This window comes from Pantherophis guttatus, chromosome 8 (genome assembly GCF_059756535.1).
Source record: "Pantherophis guttatus breed Tessera chromosome 8, ASM5975653v1, whole genome shotgun sequence".
Taxonomy (NCBI): Eukaryota; Metazoa; Chordata; class Lepidosauria; order Squamata; family Colubridae; genus Pantherophis; species Pantherophis guttatus.
Genome location: NC_142070.1, coordinates 73364157 through 73385928, shown reverse-complemented (window position 1 = coordinate 73385928; position 21772 = coordinate 73364157). Strand labels below are relative to the sequence as shown.

General features: G+C 43.1%; 1 protein-coding gene across 1 annotated transcript in view; it reads right to left on the bottom strand.

Annotated features, from left to right (window-relative positions):
- Positions 1-21772, bottom strand: part of STIM2 (stromal interaction molecule 2) — a 119586-nt gene that overhangs the window by 39079 nt on the left and 58735 nt on the right. The window contains exon 2 of the mRNA XM_034411304.3: positions 18481-18611. Coding sequence (XP_034267195.2) covers positions 18481-18611 — 131 coding nt within the window. The remainder of the gene's footprint in view (positions 1-18480; positions 18612-21772) is intronic.

Below are 21772 nucleotides of genomic sequence, written 5' to 3'. Positions count from 1 at the left end.
TCATGTGTCAATGTGTCATCGCGAGTTTGACACCCCTGCCCTCAGGGCTGGGTTCTAAATTTTTTTACTACCGGTTCTGTGGGCGTGGCTTATTTTGTGGGTGTGGCTTGGAGGTCATGTGACTAGGTGGGCGTGGCTAGCTGGTCAGTCATTTCTGGAAGGTCCTCGCACTTACGACCAGTCCTCGCACTTACGACCCAACTCATTTGTTTGCTTTTAACACTGATCAGCTGTAGGACGGCCCTTTGAAGCCCCGTGGCAAGAGTTTAAACAGTTTTTTTCCCTCTAGTCATCAGCTGGGACTCAGGAGGCAGCAATAGATTGGGGGTGGGACCAAATAAAAGGTAAGAATAACGTGGGGGGGCGGGGGGGAGAACCGGTTCGGTGACATCATATCGTCACCACTACTGGCTCGGCCGAACCGGACCAAACCGGGAGGAACCCACCACTGCCTGCCCTACACCATTTCTGACAGATGGCAGTCCAGTCTCTAAGAAAATACAGCTTTTCTCTATCTGTGACAGCATCTATACATCGCCTAACATTGTTATGTTAAACATTTTCCAATATCAAATACTTAAAACTTATTAAGAGTATCTAGATGAGACCAAGTCCCTTTGAGCTCAGTGGTCTTCACTTTATAACAAAGGTCTACAGGAATAATTTTGTTATACAGTGAATGATTAAACCAGGGCTGTTCGATCTTGGCAACTGTATGACCTATGGACTTCAATTCCCAGAATTCCCCATTTCAACTCAATTCTGTGAGTTGAAGAAGTCCACAAATCTTACAAGTTGTCAAGACTGGCTTAAACTGACATTTCGCCCAATGTTATCTGATTCTATTCGTGTTTTTCAGCCTGAACGAAAGAGGGTCAGTTGGGGTTCAGAGGAAGTCACTGAAGATAAGAAGTCAATAAATCAATTTTGCAATTTCTACCGGCCTGCCTTTGATACTTTCGACCTAAATTACTGGCAGTTTATATTTCAGACTATTTCTTGCAGCTTTTCCTGCCGTGGTTTAAATGCCCAGTGGGCCTTACCATAATGTAACGCATAGTAAAATGAAATTAGAGAGGAAAACGGGAACAAATAAAGGAAAGGATGTAAAAGCTATGTTGACACAATCTAGGAAGTTAATATCTAGATAAATAAAATTGTCTTCATTGAGCACCGATAATTAACAAGTCCCTTCGGGGAAGCTTGTTCTACCACAGATGGTTATGCTGGGCCCAAAAATGTCTCTCTCTTGGTTGCCATCAATTGGTCTTTCAAAGCAGGATAGATTTATAAGGGAACAGACAACAGGACAGAGAACAGGTTCTCTTATTTGTGCTCAGCAACTTATAAGAATAATACAATTATTTGTACATGGAAAAGTATAACTGGAGGTTGCCAATTTTTTTTAAATGAAGGACAGGCCATTGTTCTGAAAACAGCAGATCATGTTCCCTGGGCCCAGACAGCACAAAATTCAAGGATGATCCAGTCAACCCAGAAGCAACAATTTCCAACATCCTCGCACTGATATCATATATACGGTGGTCCAACCCCTTGTGAAGCTACCATAGGGCTGGGCAGCCCAAAAGCAAAGAGTCCTAGAGAAATTAACTTTCACAAAGACAAGCTACACGATTTGGCCCTGTTGAAATAATGGTATTTTTCATTTAGGAATGAATTTTTTTCCCCCAAGATATCCACCATAAAATTCTAGGTAAATATATCCAATTAAAAACTTAAATAGATCTTTATATAAATATATTCTGATACAACCGATTAACTTCCAATATCTCAGGGGCTGCCACAAAGAAGAGGGAGTCAAGCTATTCTCCAAAGCACCTGAAGGTAAGACAAGAAGCAATGGATGGAAACTCATCAAGGAGAGAAGCAACCTGGAACTAAGGAGAAATTTCCTAACAGTTAGAACAATTCATCAGTGGAACAACTTGCCTCCAGAAGTTGCGACTGCTCCAACACTGGAAGTTTTTAAGAAGATGTTGGATAACCATTTGTCTGAAGTGGTGTAGGGTTTCCTGCCTAAGCAAGGGGTTGGACTAGAAGACCTCCAAGGTCCCTTCCGACTCTGTTATTCTATTCTATTCCTAATTCTAATTCTATTGTAACTTTACAAGTACATACTTAAAATAAGAATTGCTGAATCGTGCCCAAACCCCAACTATTATTTGCACATTACTTTTAAAACAGGAAGGATGTTTTTTTTTTCCCTTCCCAGAGTTTGAGGTCCAGTTATTAATCTTCTATCCTCCAGCTAGGTTTCAGAATGCTTTCCAAGATCTGAAAGACTCCATAGTCCTTTTAACAGCTACATAAATCCAGCAGCTGTGGCATTCCTAAGCTTCATTTGCAGTTCCTTCAACGTGCAGCATGACATCCAATGAATTATTAAATCCCAAAGCCAGGAAGAAGCATGAATAAAACTGTTCTGGGAAGGATCACAAAGGACAAAGTTGAAATTGCTGGGACATTGTAGTATTTGAAAAAAAAATGGGGAAAGTTGGCTTTTAAATTTCTGGATCAGAGATATAGTAACGAGTGATAGATATCAGAGAGCTGTCCAGTCTTTGATTGATAGTCCAAAGCACCTGAGGGCAGAATAAGAAGCAATGGATGGGAAATTATCAAGGAGAGATCCAATTTAGAACTAAGGAGAAATTTCCTGACAGTGAGAACAATTAAATAGTGGAACGACTTGCCTTCAAACGTTGTGGGTGCTCCATTCCTGGAGGTTTTTAAGGAGAGATTGGACGGCCATTTGTCTGACAAAGTACAGTAGTGACCAAAATTGTGGAAACCTTTTGGGAAAAGTGTATTCTCTAAAACTAGCTTAGTAACACCATTTTCACAATTTTGGCCACTACTGTATAAGGTCCCCATGCTTGAGGATTAGAAGACCTCCAAGGTCCATTTCAACTCAGATATTCTGATATAGTATTAAAGCTAGGATTTTCATCTGCACTGCAATAACCATTAAGTACATTTTCTTTTGGTTCATTATTTTCATTTGGCAAGCCTGTTCTCCCTTTGGCAGGTCGTCTTTAGAATGCAACATTCACTGTCACTTGAGAGTATGAAAGTGTTCAAACCCTCCAGTTAGAAACATACCCTGAATACCAAAAAAGAGAGAGCCAACCCTGAATTTAAAACAATCCTGCAGAAAAGATTGAATGGAATAAAGATACAAAAGAGAAAAAATATGTTCTGACCTAGGCCTCCTGAGACAGTAAAAAGCACACGATTAGTCCCAAAAACCCTCTTTTTATTTCAACGGCTGTGAATTGTGTTCATTCACAGCCCGTAATGAGTCACAAATAATTTGTAAAGAGTTCGATAGAAGTCTGCCACAGTCCTACGGGATAAGGCTGATAAACACCCACCTTATCTCCCTTGACACGCTGCCAAAGACCTAATTGGCAATTAACTTTGCAAGGCCACACGGAGAACAGAGTGAAAACGGAGCTTCAGAATTTAAACCAACCAGAACGAATAAAGTTGCTTCCTGCAAAGGCTCATGTCTGTCTTTGCTCCTCCTTTATGTCTTATGGGAGGGGCCAATCATCTCCAAGCCCTACTCCCGAGTTGTCCCTTTTGTCTTAACTGTTCTTGCCTTCTGGCAGCTCTGCGCATGCGCACACTGGGAACAGGATCCCCCTGTTCCTCTGCCTCACTGATGTCCAACTCTGGGGGTTCTGGAGGCAGCCCATAACTGTCAGATGGCCCTGGCCTCCACTCTGCCTCCGACGCAGAGCCCTCATCCGAGCCTTCCCCAGACTCCAGTACTTACCCATGTTCCTCCCCAACCTCCTCACTGTCCAACTCTGCTGCCAGCTCCGCAGGCCGCCGGCGGACCACAACAAAATGTGATACACCATTCACAACTAGGAACTGAATCCAATCCTGAATAAATTTTCTCCCAACTGTTTGCACTTATGAGCCACTAAAATATGTGGATATATATATCTGCATAAACCCATTCGCTTACCAAAAATACAGAGCACTTTTAATTCAAACTGGGGAAACTGCTTCAGAACAGGTGTGAGTATACATACTACACACATCAGTACCTGATTTCTTTTCCTGGACTCTCCTGGTCACTCCATTGTCCCATAAAAACATCAATGTCAGCACTGGAACGAATGTAGTTTGGAGTGCTGACAGTCAACAGGGCCAGCGGTGGGTTTCCAATATTCTTGCCACACATACGCCTGGCTTTCCACGCATGCACTTTGCTTGCTCACACGCCTTCTGTGCATGCGCCCGGCCTCGAAAAGTGCCTAAATAGGATGTTATAGAGCTGGGGGCGGGCAAGCCCACCCGGAATCTCTGCTACCGGTTCGCTTGAACTGGTATGAACCGGCTGAATACCACCTCTGAACGGGGCCTATATACAGCAGTGCTGAAAAATTTGTGAGTTCCAACACTCTATATTAAAAGTGAATGTTCAATACTTCAGCTGTAAGGGGGAAACACCGTTTCCTTAAAGGCACTAATTCAAACTGTTAAAAGCCGCGGCCAGCGTCCCAGCCGGAAAATGCCTGTTCGCGCCTCTGTCAATTAAATCACAGATCGTAGCCCTCAGCCTATCACTCCTTAAAATTAACAATTTTAACTAAATAGTCGCTAAATTACACAAGACACAAGGCACTCAAGTCTAGTCACCAGCGACTGAGTGAAAAGACTGACCATGCGCAGAAGGAGGAGGCGGAACCAAGCTGTGGAGGAAAATTTGATTGGCACTCAGTCTGGCTAATGGCGAAGAGGAAATCCCAATGAGTGGAGTGTCGGAACAACGAGGAGGAAAATGTGATGTTCTCTCCACAGAAGACCTAAAACTAGACAGAGAACCCAATGAGTCAAAAACATTACACCCTCATTCATTTATTGTGAAAAGGCAAGTTCCCGAGAGGGCAAATTGGCCAATCAGTAACGTGCTACAACTTATGTCATCTAACCGGGTTGCTGCCATTCCTTTGAATCAATAGCTGGGAAAACAGCATAAATGAGAACAGGGAAATGGCCTTGGATCAAATCGCACTGATCAATACAGACCAGGATCTTTTTTTAGATCATTGCGTAGGCCAGTCGCAGCTGCAAAGGATGTGTACTTTTCTGACAACATTGCAACATAACACACCTGCCAGAGTAATTTTTAGTAGTTAGCATCATGGGTAATAAAACAGAACCTTTAACCCACTTCCATACAGTCTTTGGATATCACACTGCTGAGAATGCCACTTGCATCAGATTGAACCTGGGAGCCATTTTGAATGACGCGCAAATAAAAGATTTTCTGATCAGCTTGATATTCACCACTTTGGGCTAATTTCTTGCTCCAGCTTCTTACTATTAACCAATGTGAACTTCTTTGAGCATTCTGCTTTCCTGCTGTTCAAACTGAATTACATTTGCTTAACTGCCATTTTCCAGTGATGGTTCAAATTTACAATGGTGCTAAATGAGTAGGAATAGGAATAGGAATAGGAATATTCTTTATTGGCAAACTGTGAATGGACACACAAGGATTTTGTTTCCGGTGCATAAGCTCTCAGTCAGAGGTGGTATTCAGACGGTTCGTACGAACCGGTAGCGGACATCACAGGTGGGCTCGGCCACCTGCCCCGGCTCTATGCCGTCCTATTTAGGCATGGTTTTGATGCCGGGCGCATGTATGGAAGGCGCACGCACAAGCAAAGCGCATGTCGGAAGGCCGGGCACATGCACGAAGGCTGGGCACATGCACGAAGGCCGGGCACATGCGCAGGTGCGTGCGCATGCGAAGTGAGCGTGCACATGGCAAACCGGTAGCAACAAAATGTGAAACCCACCACTGCTCTCAGTGTACATACAAACAACAAAGTGACAGGTCATAGATCATAAGATACAATCATTAATCATAAGATACAAACAGCAAGTGATAAATCATAAGAAACCAATAGGAGAAGGTAGTAGGAAAAATGAAAAGATGAGAAGGATAATAGCAATACAGCCCTACTACATTTAGGCATTATGATGGTCCTGTGGGAATTAGAGTGATGGAACTCTGATAATTGTGGTTATGGCCAGTTTTTGCACAGGGGTCTATGACAATTCACTGCGGCCAACTCACCACAGCCAACTTGCTGCGGGATAAGAGTTACATTAATATCAGAAATGGTGGAATAAAATAATTAAAGAAAGGATGCAAAAGAAGGGACAGAATGAAATGTGAATGGCAAAAATTAAAATATTTTTTTAATTTATTTCAAATAATTAAATAGAATTGTTAAATTGTCCCGCATTGATTTGTCCTGCAGCAAGTTAGCCGCAGTGAAAGAGTGGTAAGGTGGCCTAGAGGTGGAGCTCTCGCCTCACAATCAGGAATCTATGAGTTCGATCCTAGGTAGAGGCCGATATTTCTCTCTCTGGGCACAATGAGAATATACCTGCTGAACAAAACTCCGCATTGGCAACAGGAAGGGCATTCGGCCAGAAAACACTCAGCTCCATTCAGTTGCCCAGACTCCACCCTGCAAGGGATTATGGGGTCATTAAATGAAGATGATGAAGTTGGCAGCGGAGAGTTGTCCCATTTCCATAGCAGAGACGCTGGAATCATGTGATAAAAATTCGTGCACTTGCAAGCCTGCCCACACTAATGACTACCAGGTGTTTCAACTTCCACTGCTTGCCTATCCTTCTCCGTCTCTGCTCTTTTGGCCACCCCACATCGCCACCTACTCCTGCCGCCACCACTCATCCCAGCTAACATTCCTTTCTCCTGCTGCTAAAGAGGCGTGTGCGGCCAAAGGCAGCTGTCTTTGCCAGGCACGTCTTTATCAACAATGGAAGGAGGAAGGAGGCAAAACATGGTAGGAGCCTTGGTAGTACAGTGGTTTAATGCACCCTGTAATTAACACAGCTGCCTGCAATTTCTGCAGGTTCGAACCTCACCAGGCTCAAGGTTGACTCAGCCTTCCATCCTTTCTAAGGAAGGTGAAATGAGGACCCAGTTTGTGGGGGCAATAAGCTGACTTTGTATAAATATACAAAAGTATGAAGGCTATTGCTTAACACATTGTAAGCCGCCCTGAGTCTCCGGAGAAGGGCGGCATATAAATCAAATAAAAAATAAATAAATAAATAAATAAAACTCAACTGGGGACAGTAGGGAGTGGCAGGGTTAGGCAGTGGATTGCAAGATGGCCCAGAGGGCAGAGATGGAGGGGACATGAGCAGGGAGTTGAAGCAGAGGCAACAAGGCACGAAAAGCATGAGGTTCCGGCCTAGATATGATGCATCCTGACCTAAACTCTGACTGATGGAAGCTGCTTGGATGAGCAGCAAAATATCTCGAATTAACAATACAAAAGTAGTCCAGTTGCCACAATTCAACCTTTAGACACCTTTGCCTAGATCAGAGGTATCAAACTGGATTTCTTCGAGGGCCGGCTCAGCACTGTAGTTCTCCTCTGTGGGCTGGACCCGGGTGGGAGGGGGAGACAGGACGGACGCCTCCTGCAGCAGTTTACCAGCCAAAACAGGGCACGGGGGCAGGCCGCATGCAGCCCCCGCATGCCTCATTTTTGGCCTAGAGAGCCCCCTGCAACACTTCACAAGCCAAAACAGGGCATGGGGGACATGTGCGGCCCCCACATGGCCTGTTTTGGGTGGCAAAGTGGTGCATGGGGCTACGTGGCCGAAAACAGGGCGCCAAAGTGTTGCAGGAAGCCATCCAGGCCAAAAACGGCACCGCGCAGGGGCTGCACGCAGCTCCCCATGCCTCGTTTTGGCCAGCAAAGTGCTGCTGGAGACTGTCCAGGCTGAAAACGGGTAGGCCACATGTCCCCCCCACCCCCCCACCCCCCGCACTCTGTTTTGGCTGCCAGAGGCACCACAGGCCAGTCCTTTGCTACTTCCAGGCCAGCCCCACGGGCCAGATTTAAGCGCCTTGAGTTTGACACCCCTGGCCTAGATGATTGAGAGTCCTCATCGACAATCCTGACCTAACTACTGCACTCAGGACTACCAGAGCTGTCGCTGCAATGCGTTGCAACCCCATGGCATTTTGCAATGAACTAGAGCCCCCTGATCTAAGAATAGGCATAACGAGTTTATATATATTGTGTTTCCCCGAAAATAAGACCCTGTCTCATATTTTTTTGAACCTGAAATAAGCGCTTGGCCTTATTGCCATGCACTCAAAAGCCCGATTGGGCTTATTATCAGGGGATGTCTTATTTTGGGGAAAACAGGATACATATTTTTTTTTAAAGCACTCTCCTAGTCACAAATGCCACCTGCTCTTCAGGCAGGACTCACGGATCCATAAAGACCCCCAAGTTGCACACTGGATCTATTTGGGGCAATGAAATCCCACCCACTATCAAAGTTTTAGAACCAGCAGGCTCTTAAACCCAAAGCCATTCAGTCTTGCCAGGGTTCAGCTGAAGCCTGTTGTATCATCCACACCTTCACAACCTCCAGGCACTGGGATGAGATATACAGAGCTCTGTTTTATTTCATTAGAATTAGAATTCTTTATTGGCCAAGTGTGATTGGACATACACAAGGAGTTTGTCTCCGGTGCAGAAGCTCTTGCTGTACATACAAACCACAAGTGATAAATCATGATCATAGTCATCGTAAAAATACATTCATCATAAATCATAAGATACAACACTTAGTGATAGTCATAGGATACTAAATAAGCAATCAACATAAATCATATTAGGATACTAAATAAAACAATAGAAATTGTGAAGATAGAAGCAACAAAGTTATAGTCCATAAGAAGATAAGGAGATAGGTAATAGGAAAGATGAGAAGAATAATAGTAATTCAGCCTTACTAGATAGTTTGACAGTGTTGTGGGAATTAGTTGTTTAGCAGAGAGATGGCATGGGTGGAAAAAACTGCCCTTTTGACTAGTTGTTCTGGCAAGTTATATTAAATAAATAAATAAATAAATAAATAAATAAATAAATAAATAAATAAATAAATAAATAAATAAATAAATAAATAAAAAAATAAACTAGACACAAGGACAGTTTTTTGACAGATTTTTTAAGAGGGGATGCATAATTGGATATTATTTACATATAGATGATACCTCATGCCATACTCTTGACAACATTACTACAACAGGACTTCGAAACAGAAAAGTTTTAATTTAATTTTAGACTGGACTTTAAATCCCTTCAGATCTTAACTTTTTCAGATCTACAAAATTTAAACTCCTGTACGGTAGTCCTTAATTTACACTCACTCATTTAGTGACCGTTCAAAGTTACAACACCATTGCAAAAAAAAACGACTTATGACTGTTTTTCCCACTTTAGGACCGTTTTGTGGCCTCCCTGTGGTTACGTGATCAAAATTTGGATGTTTGGCAACTGGCATGTGTTTATTTTGGATAAATGTGATCCCCTTTTGTGATTCCCTTCTGAGAAGCAAAGTCAATGTGGAAGCCAGATTCACTTAACAACCGTGTTACTATTTTAACCTCTGCAGTGATTCACTTTACGAACTGTGGCAAAAAAGGTTGTAAAATGGGGCAAAACTCACCATCTGGCTTAGCTGCAGAATTTGGGGTTCAATTTTGGTCATGGATCCAGGACTATCTATATAAACTTTAGCCCTTCCTTGGCAGAAATAATATTCCTACATTTGGCTCTCCTACACTTTCCAGAGATTTGAAATGAATTATTCGCAATAATACAAATATGTAACAGATGTTTCTTATGTATCACAATACTTTCTTGAATATAAAGTAAAAGGAATTTATGTGATTCAAAAATTTAAATTAAAAAGTTTGGGTAAGTGTTTTTTTTTTTAAAATTGAATAATACTGAAGGAATACTTCTAGTATACTGACATTTCCAAATGAGATCTGGATTATGAATTACATGTTTTGGCTTCGTCTTAAGATGAACATATGTTTAAATGTACATTAAAATGAACATATGCTCATGCTTGCCTTTACCAGCAGTAGCTCTTGAGCAAAGATAGGCAAGCAAAGTATCTAAGAAATGCAAACTAAATACTATAATTGCACAGAAGAGAGACTTCATGCTAACATATTTACAACAGAGATACTAGAGAATGGTGAAAGATCTCATAGGATTTGGGCTAATCATTTAAAGCAAAAGAAAGAAAAGGCAAAGTTTCTAATTATTCGAAGTGATAAGTAAAACTTCAAGAATATAAGTCGTCATTCTTTTAAAAAAATCATACTCAGAACCACATAGTAAACTGAAAAATGTATCAGATGAGAGTCTAGAGGCCTTTCTAAATACCATAAACTTATCACTCTTCAATGATACACAAAAAGAATCTTAATCTGCCTCAGTTTCTGAGGCAGACATTTAAACAAATAATTTAAAAAGTGGCTAATGGGAAGACACCAGGATGGGATGGATTTCTTCTACAATGGTATAAAATATTTATGGCCCCAAAATGCTGTCCCATTGCATGATGAGGTGTTTGATCAGAGAATATTATCAGAGGCATTTAATCAGACTTATATTACAGTAATACTCAAAATCAGGTTAAAATTATACCCAGTGTCCTAATTATCGATCAATTTCATTGATTAATGTTGACATACAGATTTTAACTGCGGTGCTGATAAATTCATTACAGCAACTGTTACCGTACACTATCAAGATGGGTTTATAAAAAAACTAGACAAGCAGGAGACAATAACAGGTTAATCATACATTTAATAGATTTGAATAAGCAGGGCGACCAATTTATAAGTACTGTCATTAGATGTTGAAAAAACATCTTTGATGGCATGTAGAGACAGACCATGTTTGTTGTATTAAACAGGCTGGATTTCCTTTGAAATTCATAAAATGGATCAAGATTATTATATGAATCAAATAAAATAAAGATTAGCAGTATATTCTCCGACACTTTCCCAATTAATTAGAGCAGGGGTGTCAAACTCAAGGCCTGCGCGGTGTGCTTAAATCTAGCCCGCGGAGCCAGCCTGGAAATAGCAAAGGACCGTCCTGCTGTGCATCTGGCAGCCAAAACGGGGCACGAGGGGCGCACATGGCCCCCGCACACCCCATTTTCGGCCTGGACGGCCTCCTGCAGCACTTTACTGGCAAAAATGGAGTCAACAGCCCCCTCATGCGCCATTTTGGTCAACAGAGTGCTGCAGGAGGCCGTCTAAGCCAAAAACGGGCCATGGCGGGGGGCACCTGTGGCCCCCCACATCCCAGTTTGGCAGGCAGGATGGTGCAGGAGGCGTCCGTTCCGTCTCCCCCCCTCCCTGGTCGGCCCACGGAGAGAACTACAATGCTGATCCAGCCCTCGAAGAAATCCAGTTTGATGCTCCTGATTTAGAGGAACTAGGCAAGGTAGAGAGATTTGCGAAGTAATACAGGTAGTCCTCGACTTATAACAGTTCACTTAGTGACCATTTGAAGTTACAACAGAACTGAAAAAGGTAACTTATGACCATTTTTCACACTTGCAACCCTTGGTCACATAGTCAAAATTCAGACACTTGGCAGCTAATCCATATTTATGACTGTCGCAGTATCCTGGAGTCATGTGATCCCCTTTTGAGGAAGCCATATTCATTTTACAACCGTGTTACTAACTTAACATCTGCAGTGATTTGCTTAACAACTGTGGCAAGAAAAATGGAGCAAAATTCACTTAACAACTGTCTCGCTTAACAAGAGAGATGTTGGTCTCAATTGAGGTCTCGTTAAGTTGAGGACTACATGTACACAATTCAGTTGAATTGTGAATCAGCTTTTCTCTGCTGATGGCAATCCTTTTGATTATTTCTAAAATTCACAATTTTATGCCTGTGATGATGCAAATGGTAGATGCCTTGAATAAAATAGCAGGATATTCTATCTATTGGTCCAAATTGGAGTTGAATGCAGTAAGTAAAGAATTGCTTACCCGTCCCTTTAAAGGAATGTCATTTCCATTTTTGTACCAAAAGGAGTTGCTTTCTCATCCCCATTTCAAATCTGATTTAGCCCAGAGCATTTTCCTTGTACCGAGCAGATGGGCACTGTCTTGATGCCCTCCTTGTAACACAAGCTGCCCTCAACTCCGAGGAGCAGAAGCAGCTGAGCAATTGACACCTTCTTCTTCATTTCACAGAGTCTGCTGTATTTGGTGAGGGCAAGGCACTCAGTAGCCCATGCAACATTCAGGTCATCTGCAGCCTTCCTCCATCATCTCTAAGTTTAGCATCCTGGAGATAAACCGTAGCTTACCGGAGGGCAACTGAATAAACGGAGCATTTAAAGCTGCAGCGAAAACAATTTTTAAAGACAAATGTTTGGGACTGAAAAATCTAAGGAGAAGGTTCTCTCGCCTCCTGCTTCTCTAATAATCTTCACTTCAGGTTACTAAATATAGAATTCACTTGCTGTCCTGGCCAAGGTTGAATGCCACTAACCGATCCTTGCAATCAGGTAGCAGAAAGCACAAACTGTAGTTAAATAAATTGCCCATGATCGAAAGCTCAGAGGATCATAAAACTAGAGAGAATGGGGAGAAGAAACGAACAGGAAATGAAAACAGGACCTGAGACATAAATCAGGATTTTAAAGCTCAATGGCTGATATAATAACCAAGCGGATGGGCCAGCAAGAATTAAAAAAATAAATAAAATACATAATGGTTGGTTGCAGAAGTTTCATCTTGGAAATGTATTTCTAACTTGTGAATTTCCTGCCGATGTTCCATCCCGTTGAATTAGAAGGATAGACTCAAGATCACATGAAATGTTAATACCGCTTTATTAATGCCTTGGTAAGGCCACACTTGGAATACTGCATCCAATGTTGGTCGCCACGATATTAGAAAAGATGTTGAGACTCTGGAAAGGGTGCAGAGAAGAGCAACAAAGATGATTGGGGGCCTGAAGGCTAAAACATATAAAGAACGGTTGCTGGAATTGGGTATGTCTAGTCTGATGGAAAGAAGGACTAGGGGAGACATGATAGCAGTGTTCCAATATCTCAGGGGTTGCTACAAAGGAGTGGGAGTCAAACTATTCTTCAAAGCACCTGAAGGCAGGACAAGAAGCAACGGGTGGAAACTCATCAAGGAGAGAAGCAACCTAGAACTAAGGAGAAATTTCCCCACAGTCAGAATGATTAACAGAATGAGCCTTGGTGGTGCAGCAGACTAAAGTGCTGTTAACTAGCACCAGCTGCCTGCAATTACTGCAAGTTCAAATCTCACCAGGCTCAAGGTTGACTCAGCCTTCCATCCTTTCGAGGTAGGTAAAATGAGGACCCGGATTGTGGGGGCAATAAGCTGACTTTGTATGGGGAGGCAGAAAGCCCTACTATGCAGGTATATACAAAAGTATGAAGGCTATTGCTTAACGCATTGTAAGCCGCCCTGAGTCTCCGGAGAAGGGCAGCATATAAATCGAACCAATAAATAAATAAATAACCAGTGGAATGGCTTGTCTTCAGAAGTTGTGGGTGCTCCATCATTGGAAGCTTTTAAGAAGGGACTGGACAACCGTTTGTCTGGAATGGTATAGGACCGTGATGGCGAACTTATGGCACATGTGCCACAGGTGACACGTGGAGCCATATCTGTGGGCACACGAGCGTTGCCCTAGCTCAGCTCCAGTGTGCATGCGCACGCCAGCCAGCTGATTTTCGGAAACGGGTCGTTTCCGGCCTCCAGAGGGCCTCTGGGGATGAAAGCCTCTGGAGCCTGGAGAGGACAAAAAAACAGGCCTTCCGGTCCCAGTGGAAGTTGGGAAATGAGTCATTTTTGCCCTCTCCAGGCTCCAAGAATGCCTCTGGAGTCTCGGGAAGGTGAAAACGGGCCTTCCGGTCTCACTGGAAGTTGGGAAACGGGCTGTTTTTGTCCTCTCCAGGCTCCAAGAAAGCCTCTGGAGCCTGGGATGGGCAAAAAACACATGTGTGCATGTGCGGGGGGCAGGGCGCATTGAATTATGGGTATGGGCACACGCGCATGCGACCCCCCACATGCTCCCCCCACTTTTGGCACGTGATGGCAAAAAGATTAGCCATCACTGGTCCCTTCCAACCCCCTGCTTAAACAGTTACTCTCTATTCTACTCAATTTTAATCATTCTAGGACAGGGGTGTCAAACTCGATTTCATTGAGGGTCATATCGGGGTTGTGTTTGACCTCAAGGGGGCGTGGCCAGGGGGCATGGCCAGCACGACATCACTCATGTCAAGGGTGCCTGTGGTGGCCAGCAAAAATGGAGCTTGTCCGGCCCTTCCCAAGCTCTGTTTTTGCTGGCAGAGGGTCACAGGAGGCCATCGCAGCTGAAAACAAGCTCCGTTCTTGCTGGCAGAAGCACCGCCGGCCGGTTCTTCCCGCAGGCCTTGAGTTTGACACCCGTTCTAGGAAGTCTGCTTCTTCCTTTCTTCCTTCCCCCCCCCCCCCGCTCCATTACTAGATTTCTAATTCAGACCGCCAATGTGCTTTACTCTCAGAAATAGAGAGAAGTCCATGATTCCAGATCCTTCCCAATTTCTGCATTCAGAGACAAGAGGCCAGCTAACTTGCCCAGCTGTTCCTACAACAATTGCTATTCTCAGATTAGCTACCAACTGATACTTCTTCCTTCCGTTCAACCCATTCCAGTCAAAGCCGGAAGTTTCCCTGACTATCACGACTGGTTCTTTGGAGCGAGGAAAAATTCATTTTTCCCTTGAGGAAGGGGATTCATTTTCAAGAACTCCCTTCGTCAAATTCAGCTGAATCACTCTGATTCAAAGCTAGGAGCGTGCTCGTGTTGCAAATGATAGCCAAAACGTAACATTACGACGCACTAGGTATTTGGCACTAGACTATATGTCATTACGGTGACGCATAAAGTCGCTGCTTCTTTCTGGAAATAAATTGCTATTATATTTTGTAGTGAGACGTTATAGTCTGTAATGTCACAACACTTTTTTTTTTTGTGACTAGACTAAGCCTACTGGAAAGTAACTAGAGTTTTTCCAGTCACTCCCTGGATCAACATTGAACACAAGGTTAAATAATGTCCCTTATGAATTGTTTCAGGCGTGCATTTAACTGAACAGGAAGCAGCTTTTGGAAAAGGGGTTAATTTCTTCGGACTGAATTTCCTTCCTTACATAAAACTGTACATCCCACGCTAAAAAGACAAAGAACGTACTTTTCTTTTCCTTTATATAATTGTTAAAAGAATACTGCAAGCGCAGACGATAGAGGGGAAAAAAATGAGATGATCACAGGCCCATCAATATATTTGAATTCCTTGCAATCTACAACGAAGCAGAGTTGCTGGGAACTGGGCAGCCTGTGAATTCAACAAATCATCGAAATCGCAGTGGTAACCTCCAGGGTCGGACTGAACATTCTAGAAAAGGTCCCATCAGGATACAGTATTTCCTTTCCCATCTTAAGAAGGAAAAAAAAATTTGATGTATCGATGTAGTCCTTCTATATTATGATTCCTATGTAGCTACATCTCAAGACAGTTTACAAACAAAAATAAATGCTATTAAAATACATTGAGAAACTACAGTAAAAGATGATAGATAGATAGATAGATAGATAGATAGATAGATAGATAGATAGATAGATAGATAGATAGATAGATAGATAGATAGATAGATAGATGGATGGATGGATGGATGGATGGATGGATGGATGGATGGATGGATGGATGGATGGATGGATGGATGGATGGTGGAGAGAGGGATAGGGATAGGGATAGGGATAGGGATAGGGATAGGGATAAGGATAGGGATAGGGATAGGGATAGGGATAGGGAAAGGAAAGGAAAGGAAAGGAAAGGAAAGGAAAGGAAAGGAAAGGAAAGGAAAGGAAAGGAAAGGAAAGGAAAGGAAAGGAAAGGAAAGGAAAGGAAAGGAAAGGAAAGGAAAGGAAAGGATAGGATAGGATAGGATAGGATAGGATAGGATAGGATAAATGATAGATGATAGATGATAGATGATAGATGATAGATGATGATAGATGATGATAGATGATAGATAGATAATGATATAGATCAGGTGTCCTCAAACTTAGCAGCTTTAAGACTTGTGGACTTCAACTCCCAGAATTCTCCACCCACCAATTCTGCCACTTGCCCAAAACTCTCCTCCTTGCTACATGCCAAACTTCTAGGTGGCCCAAGATATAGCCAGCTGGAGAATTCTGGGAGTTGAAGTCCACAAGTCTCAAAGCTACCAAATTTGAAGACCTCTGATATAGATGTATAGATGTATAGGTAATAGGTATAGATGTAAAGATATAGATATAGATAGATATAGAAATATAAAATGTATATATAAAAAACAGGAAGGAACAAAGGCAATGAAAACATATTCATCAATAATAGTTACCTACAAAAGGCTCATACAGGGAAGATTCTAAAAGATGTCACAACAGGTACTTCATACATTTGAGCAGGAAAAGTATTTCAGAAAACTGAAGCAACCAATGAAAACACTTCGCTGTGGGTAAACCACAGACTGACGGTCTGTCAGTTGTGACAAACTTTAGCAGCATCTTCTGTGGTGGGAACACCAAGTGCCGTATTTTTCGGAGTATAAGACGCACCTTTTTCCCCCTTAAAAGGGGGTGAAAATTTAGGTGCGTCTTATACACCAAATGTAGCCCCGCCCACCCAGTGGCCCCCACCCTTTGGCCTTTGCCTCCCAGCACTTACCTCCTTGCAGCAAACAGCAAGAAGAAACAGCTCCTTTCAGCTTTAGCACAGCCTAATTAGCACAAGTTGATTGGATCGGCTTCCCGACTCTCAGCTGTTTTGCTCTCAGCTGTTTTGCGGGGGCCTCTGCTGCTTGCTGCAAGGAGGTAAATTCCTGGAAGCAGATTTTTTTTTCTTATGCTAATCAAGCTATGCTGAAAACAAAAATGAAAGTAAAGCAGGCTGTTTGCTGCAAAATGAGGCAAAATTGCTGGGAGGCAGAGGCAGATTTCTTTTTCTTGTTTTCCTCACCAAAAAAAGGCAGGTGCGTCTTATAGTCCGGAGCATCTTATACTCCGAAAAATATGGTAGTTTTGCCACCACAAGTCTGGACTTTTGCAATGTGCGGATGCTATGGCTGTGAGAGAATACAGTGGCCACACAACTGCAGGGTCCAATTCAAAATGCTGATTATTATCACCTAGAAAAGCTCTTCACAGTGCAGCTTTACATCGGGATCAGCTCACCCAACTTGATGGCACTCATTCTGTGAGGGCATCTGAAAAGGAATCGCTGAAAGTCCTACTTCTGCACAAGATGAGCATAAACCAAAACGCATCTTTTCTCACATGTCTGTATTCTGTTCCTATCTTATCCTCTCTTATCCTATCCTATCTTAGTGCAGTCTACTCTTTACTGTATTAATTATTAATTTCTCTATGGCGGGGGTCTGCAACCTTAAACACTCCAAGAGCCATTTGGACCTGTTTACCACAGACAAAAAAAAACACCGGGAGCCACAAAACCCTTCCTGTGCTGACTATTTCTTGAGCAGCCACAAAACTAGCATATATAGTTGAGTTAAACGTTCTGTTTTCTTCTGAAACTTTTCTTTTCTTGGATTTATCCATGGTTGGCCTATCAGGGGTTGAAAAGCTCAATAAATTGCGTGCTGGCGGGTGTCGCACATTGGCGATTGTGATGCATATTTTGAGTGACAGGGAGCCGCAGCAGAGGGGTGAAAGAGCCACATGAGGCTCCAGAGCCGCAGGTTGCTGACCCCTACTCTATGGTGATGATAGATGGGGAAGACAGGAGGAGGGGGGGGAGTTGGAGTTTTTATTTGAACCAGGCTACTAAACATGTTTGGTAACAAGACCCTGTTAATAGTGCCAGAAGACGATTAAAGATGAGTGAGACTATTCATTTTTCTGTCTTGCCCTTTTTTAAAACTTTTCCCATCTTTACTAAATTGAACTAGGGTGGAAGAAAAATAGCTTTCATATTAAGCCATTTGTTTAAACAGGAGTTTTAAAAAGCTAGCGTCAGAAAAACGAAGAAAACAGGAAATACTTGTAACACACAAAGCATGAAAAACATTTGAGGGTCCCGAATTTAATTAGTGCGATTGATAACAGTGTGATCGAGAAGCAGATCTGCTATAAGAACAATAAATGATGCGGAATAGCATAAAAGATCCATGTGCCACAGCCTTTCTTTTCCCCTGTGCATGTACAGAAAACGAAGTCGGGGCTTGACAATCTGGATTCCAATTTCACACTCCGTTTGTCTTTCAGTATGCAAAGCTACACTTTTAGCAGAAATATCTAAGGCATTGCTACCCAAGTTAATTCCAAGATTTATTTTAAATCTGTCGTCTGCATTCTTGGGGAATGCAAATGCTCCAAAATGCCAAGTGAAGGTTTTGGTGTTTTTTTTTTCCCCTTCTTCTAATTTGTCTGCCAGGATTAGGTGAAATAGCACAGCTGTACATTTACATGGGAATACGTGAGATAAAACTAACATATGTCCATACCAACCTCATCACTTTCTTCTACTTCAATGCCGCCATCTTTGTCATCATCCATCTGTTTATGAATTGTACGGAGAGCTTCCAGACTGTATTTATCCTCCTCAGTAAAACAGGGTGGGCTCAGTAAATGGCAAAAATCTAAAAGATGAAGAAAAAAAACAGAAAAATTCTTACTCTTTTATGCTTTCAAGCTTAAAATGACGGAAGCAAAACACTATTAGACAGATACTCGGCACACCTACTTTTAAGTCTATTACGGGGGTGTCAAATTCAATTTCACTCAGGGCCGCATCAGGGTTGTGTTTGACCTCAGGGGGGCAGTGTGTGTGTGTGTGTGTGTGTGTGTGTGTGTGTGTGTGTATGGCCAGAGTGGGTGTGGCCTGCTCGATGTCACTCATGTCGGGGGCACCTGTAGCAACTTTATTGCTCTGCCAGCGAAAACGGGCTCCCGAGCTCCGTTTCTGGCTGCAACAGCCTCCTTCAATCCTCTGCCAGCAAAAACGGAAATCCATTTTCCCTGGGAGAGGCACCGTGGACTGGTCCCTCACTGTTACCAGGGTGGCCCCGCAGGCCAGATCTAAGCACCCCATGGGCCAGATCCGGCCCGCGGACCTTGGCTATGACATCCTGGTCTATTATGTCAGTTTGGTTACCCAGGTCAAACACAAGCATCCTAAAAGCTTAACTCCCAATCGAACCTGTGTCAAAATTGGACTGGAAGGGAAAGGTTTCCATTCTATCTTGAAAGATCAGGAAAGGGTAATTTTACTATTCAAATATTCAGTTGCAATGCATCCTGCCAGGATCCATATATGTGGTAAATTTTGGTCTGAGTCTTTCAATTTTATTCTATCCTCCGCATTTTTTACCATTCGGTATGTTAAAAACAGCCACACACACACACACACACACACACACACACACACACACACACACACAAGTTTGAGGTGCATTCAAATCATGTCACGTCAAGTCAAGAGCCGTGGTGGCGCAGCGGACTAAAACTGCTGTTAAAGTAGCACTTAGCTGCCAGCTGCCTACAATTACTGCGAGTTCAATTCTCACCAGGCTCAAAATTGACTCAGCCTTCCATCCTTTCGAGGTAGGTAAAATAAGGACCCGGTTTGTGGGGGCAATAAGCTGACTTTGTATAAAAAAGAACACCGCTTGGGGGGGCCCAAAAGCCCTACTAAGCAGGTATATACACATTATGAAGGCTATTGCTTAATGCATTATAAGCCACCCTGAGTCTCCGGAGAAGGGCGGCATATAAATCGAACTAATTACATACATACATACATACATACATACATACATACATACATACATAAATACATACATACCCCTTCCAGTTCTCTGCTGAGACTTAGTTAAACAAGTCCCAGCATTGATTTTACTTCTGAGTAATATGTTTCATCAGCCCTAGGACAGGGATTTCAAACTCAAGGTCCGCAGGTCGAATCCGGCCTGTGGGGTGCTTAGATTTGGCCCCCGGGGCCGCCCTGGAAATAGCAAACGACCAGCCAGCGGTGCCTCTGCTAGCAAAAACGGAGCTTAGGATGGCCGCAAGCAGCCTTCCCAGGCTCCATTTTGCTACAGAGGGCTGCAGGAGAATCCCCACAGATCCACCCAGGCCACCACTGGTACCCCCTGATGTCAAGCTGGCCATGCCCACCCCGGCCACGCCCATCCGATCAAACACAACCCTGATGTGACCCTCAATGAAATCGAGTTTGACACCCTTGCTCTAGGAGAAGAAATATCACTGGTTCCTTCCTAGCTTTTTTAATCCTAAAAGAACAGACAAACGACAATGCTGGGGGGTTTTTTCTTCTAATTTTATACTCTGCTTCTTCTTCATTCAATCACAAATACCGCCATTCCCATTCTTCCTCATTTCGGTCCCTTAGTCTTCCTGATCTTTCTCCTCAACATTGCAGCTCCTCACATCCCTCCGTGTTTTACTTCGTTCTCTTATCTTTTCTGATATTTGACCCAAACTTTATTGTCAACATCACACAAAAATCACTTATCTGCAGTTTTTCTCTACCCCATTCCTTCTCCTTCCTTTTATTTGTAAAATGAAAAGGAGGACTAGGGGAGACATGATAGCAGTGTTCCAATATCTCAGGGGCTGCCACAAAGAAGAGGGAGTGAAGCTATTCTCCAAAGCACCTGAGGGCAGGACAAGAAGCAATGGGTGGAAACTAATCAAGGAGAGAAGCAACTTAGAACTAAGGAGAAATTTTCTGATAGTTAGAAAAATCAATCCGTGGAACAACTTGCCTCTAGAAGTTGTGAATGCTCCAACACTGGAAGTTTTTAAGATGATGTTGGATAACCATTTGTCTGAGGTGTTGTAGGGTTTCCTGCCTAAGCAGGGAGTTGGATTAGAAGACCTCCAAGATCCCTTCCAACTCTGTTATTCTGTTCTTATTTGCATTAGTATGCACTCAACAGAATTCTCAATTAACAATTTATTGTCATGCATATACCCTCCATGCCACTTCTTTTCACTTTAAGCAATATTAATACAAAGACCATAAAGAGAGTGAGAAGTAGCAAGCATATTGTGTAGTTTTAATTGCAGATGTGGATGTTTTAAACTCTTTCTACTTATATTCTATGTAAGCCACTGGCCGTCCTTTTGGTCATGACCCAGAAGAGATGAGTTTCATAAATATATAGAATGAAGACATGTAAAACAAGAGAAAAAAACAAGGCAATTTACATCGTCACTGTTCACTATCCTTCTTGATGCCTTTCTAGCATTGCAATTTTGGCTTCGCCATATTCGTGCGCTCAGTCTCCTAAGTGGTTGGCCCAAAGTCACCCAGATGGGTTTAATGTCTAAGGTGGGACTAGATCAGGGGTCTGCAACCTTAAATACTCAAAAGAGCCATTTGGACCCGTTTCCCACAGAAAAGAAAACACCGGGAGCCACAAAACCTGGGTGGGCGTGGCCAACTCGATGTCACTCACTTCCACCAGTCACATGACACCCCCCCCAGCCACGCCTACCCAGCCGGTCATTAGGGCAGAGAACCAGTTGTTAAAAAACACCGTGAACCACAAAATCCTTTTGACATCTCTCTCTCTCCCCTCCCTCCCTCTCCCCACCTCTCCCCCCCTCTCTGTATCTCTCTGTCTCTGCCCTGACCACTTCTCCCAACCTCCGCCATCGCTTTACCTTCTCAGGCCAGACGAAGAGTGACTGGGAGGCGAGGGCGAGAGGCGGAGCCAGTCAGTGGTGGGATCACCTGACAGGGAGCCACTACAGACGGCCCAAAGAGCCGCAT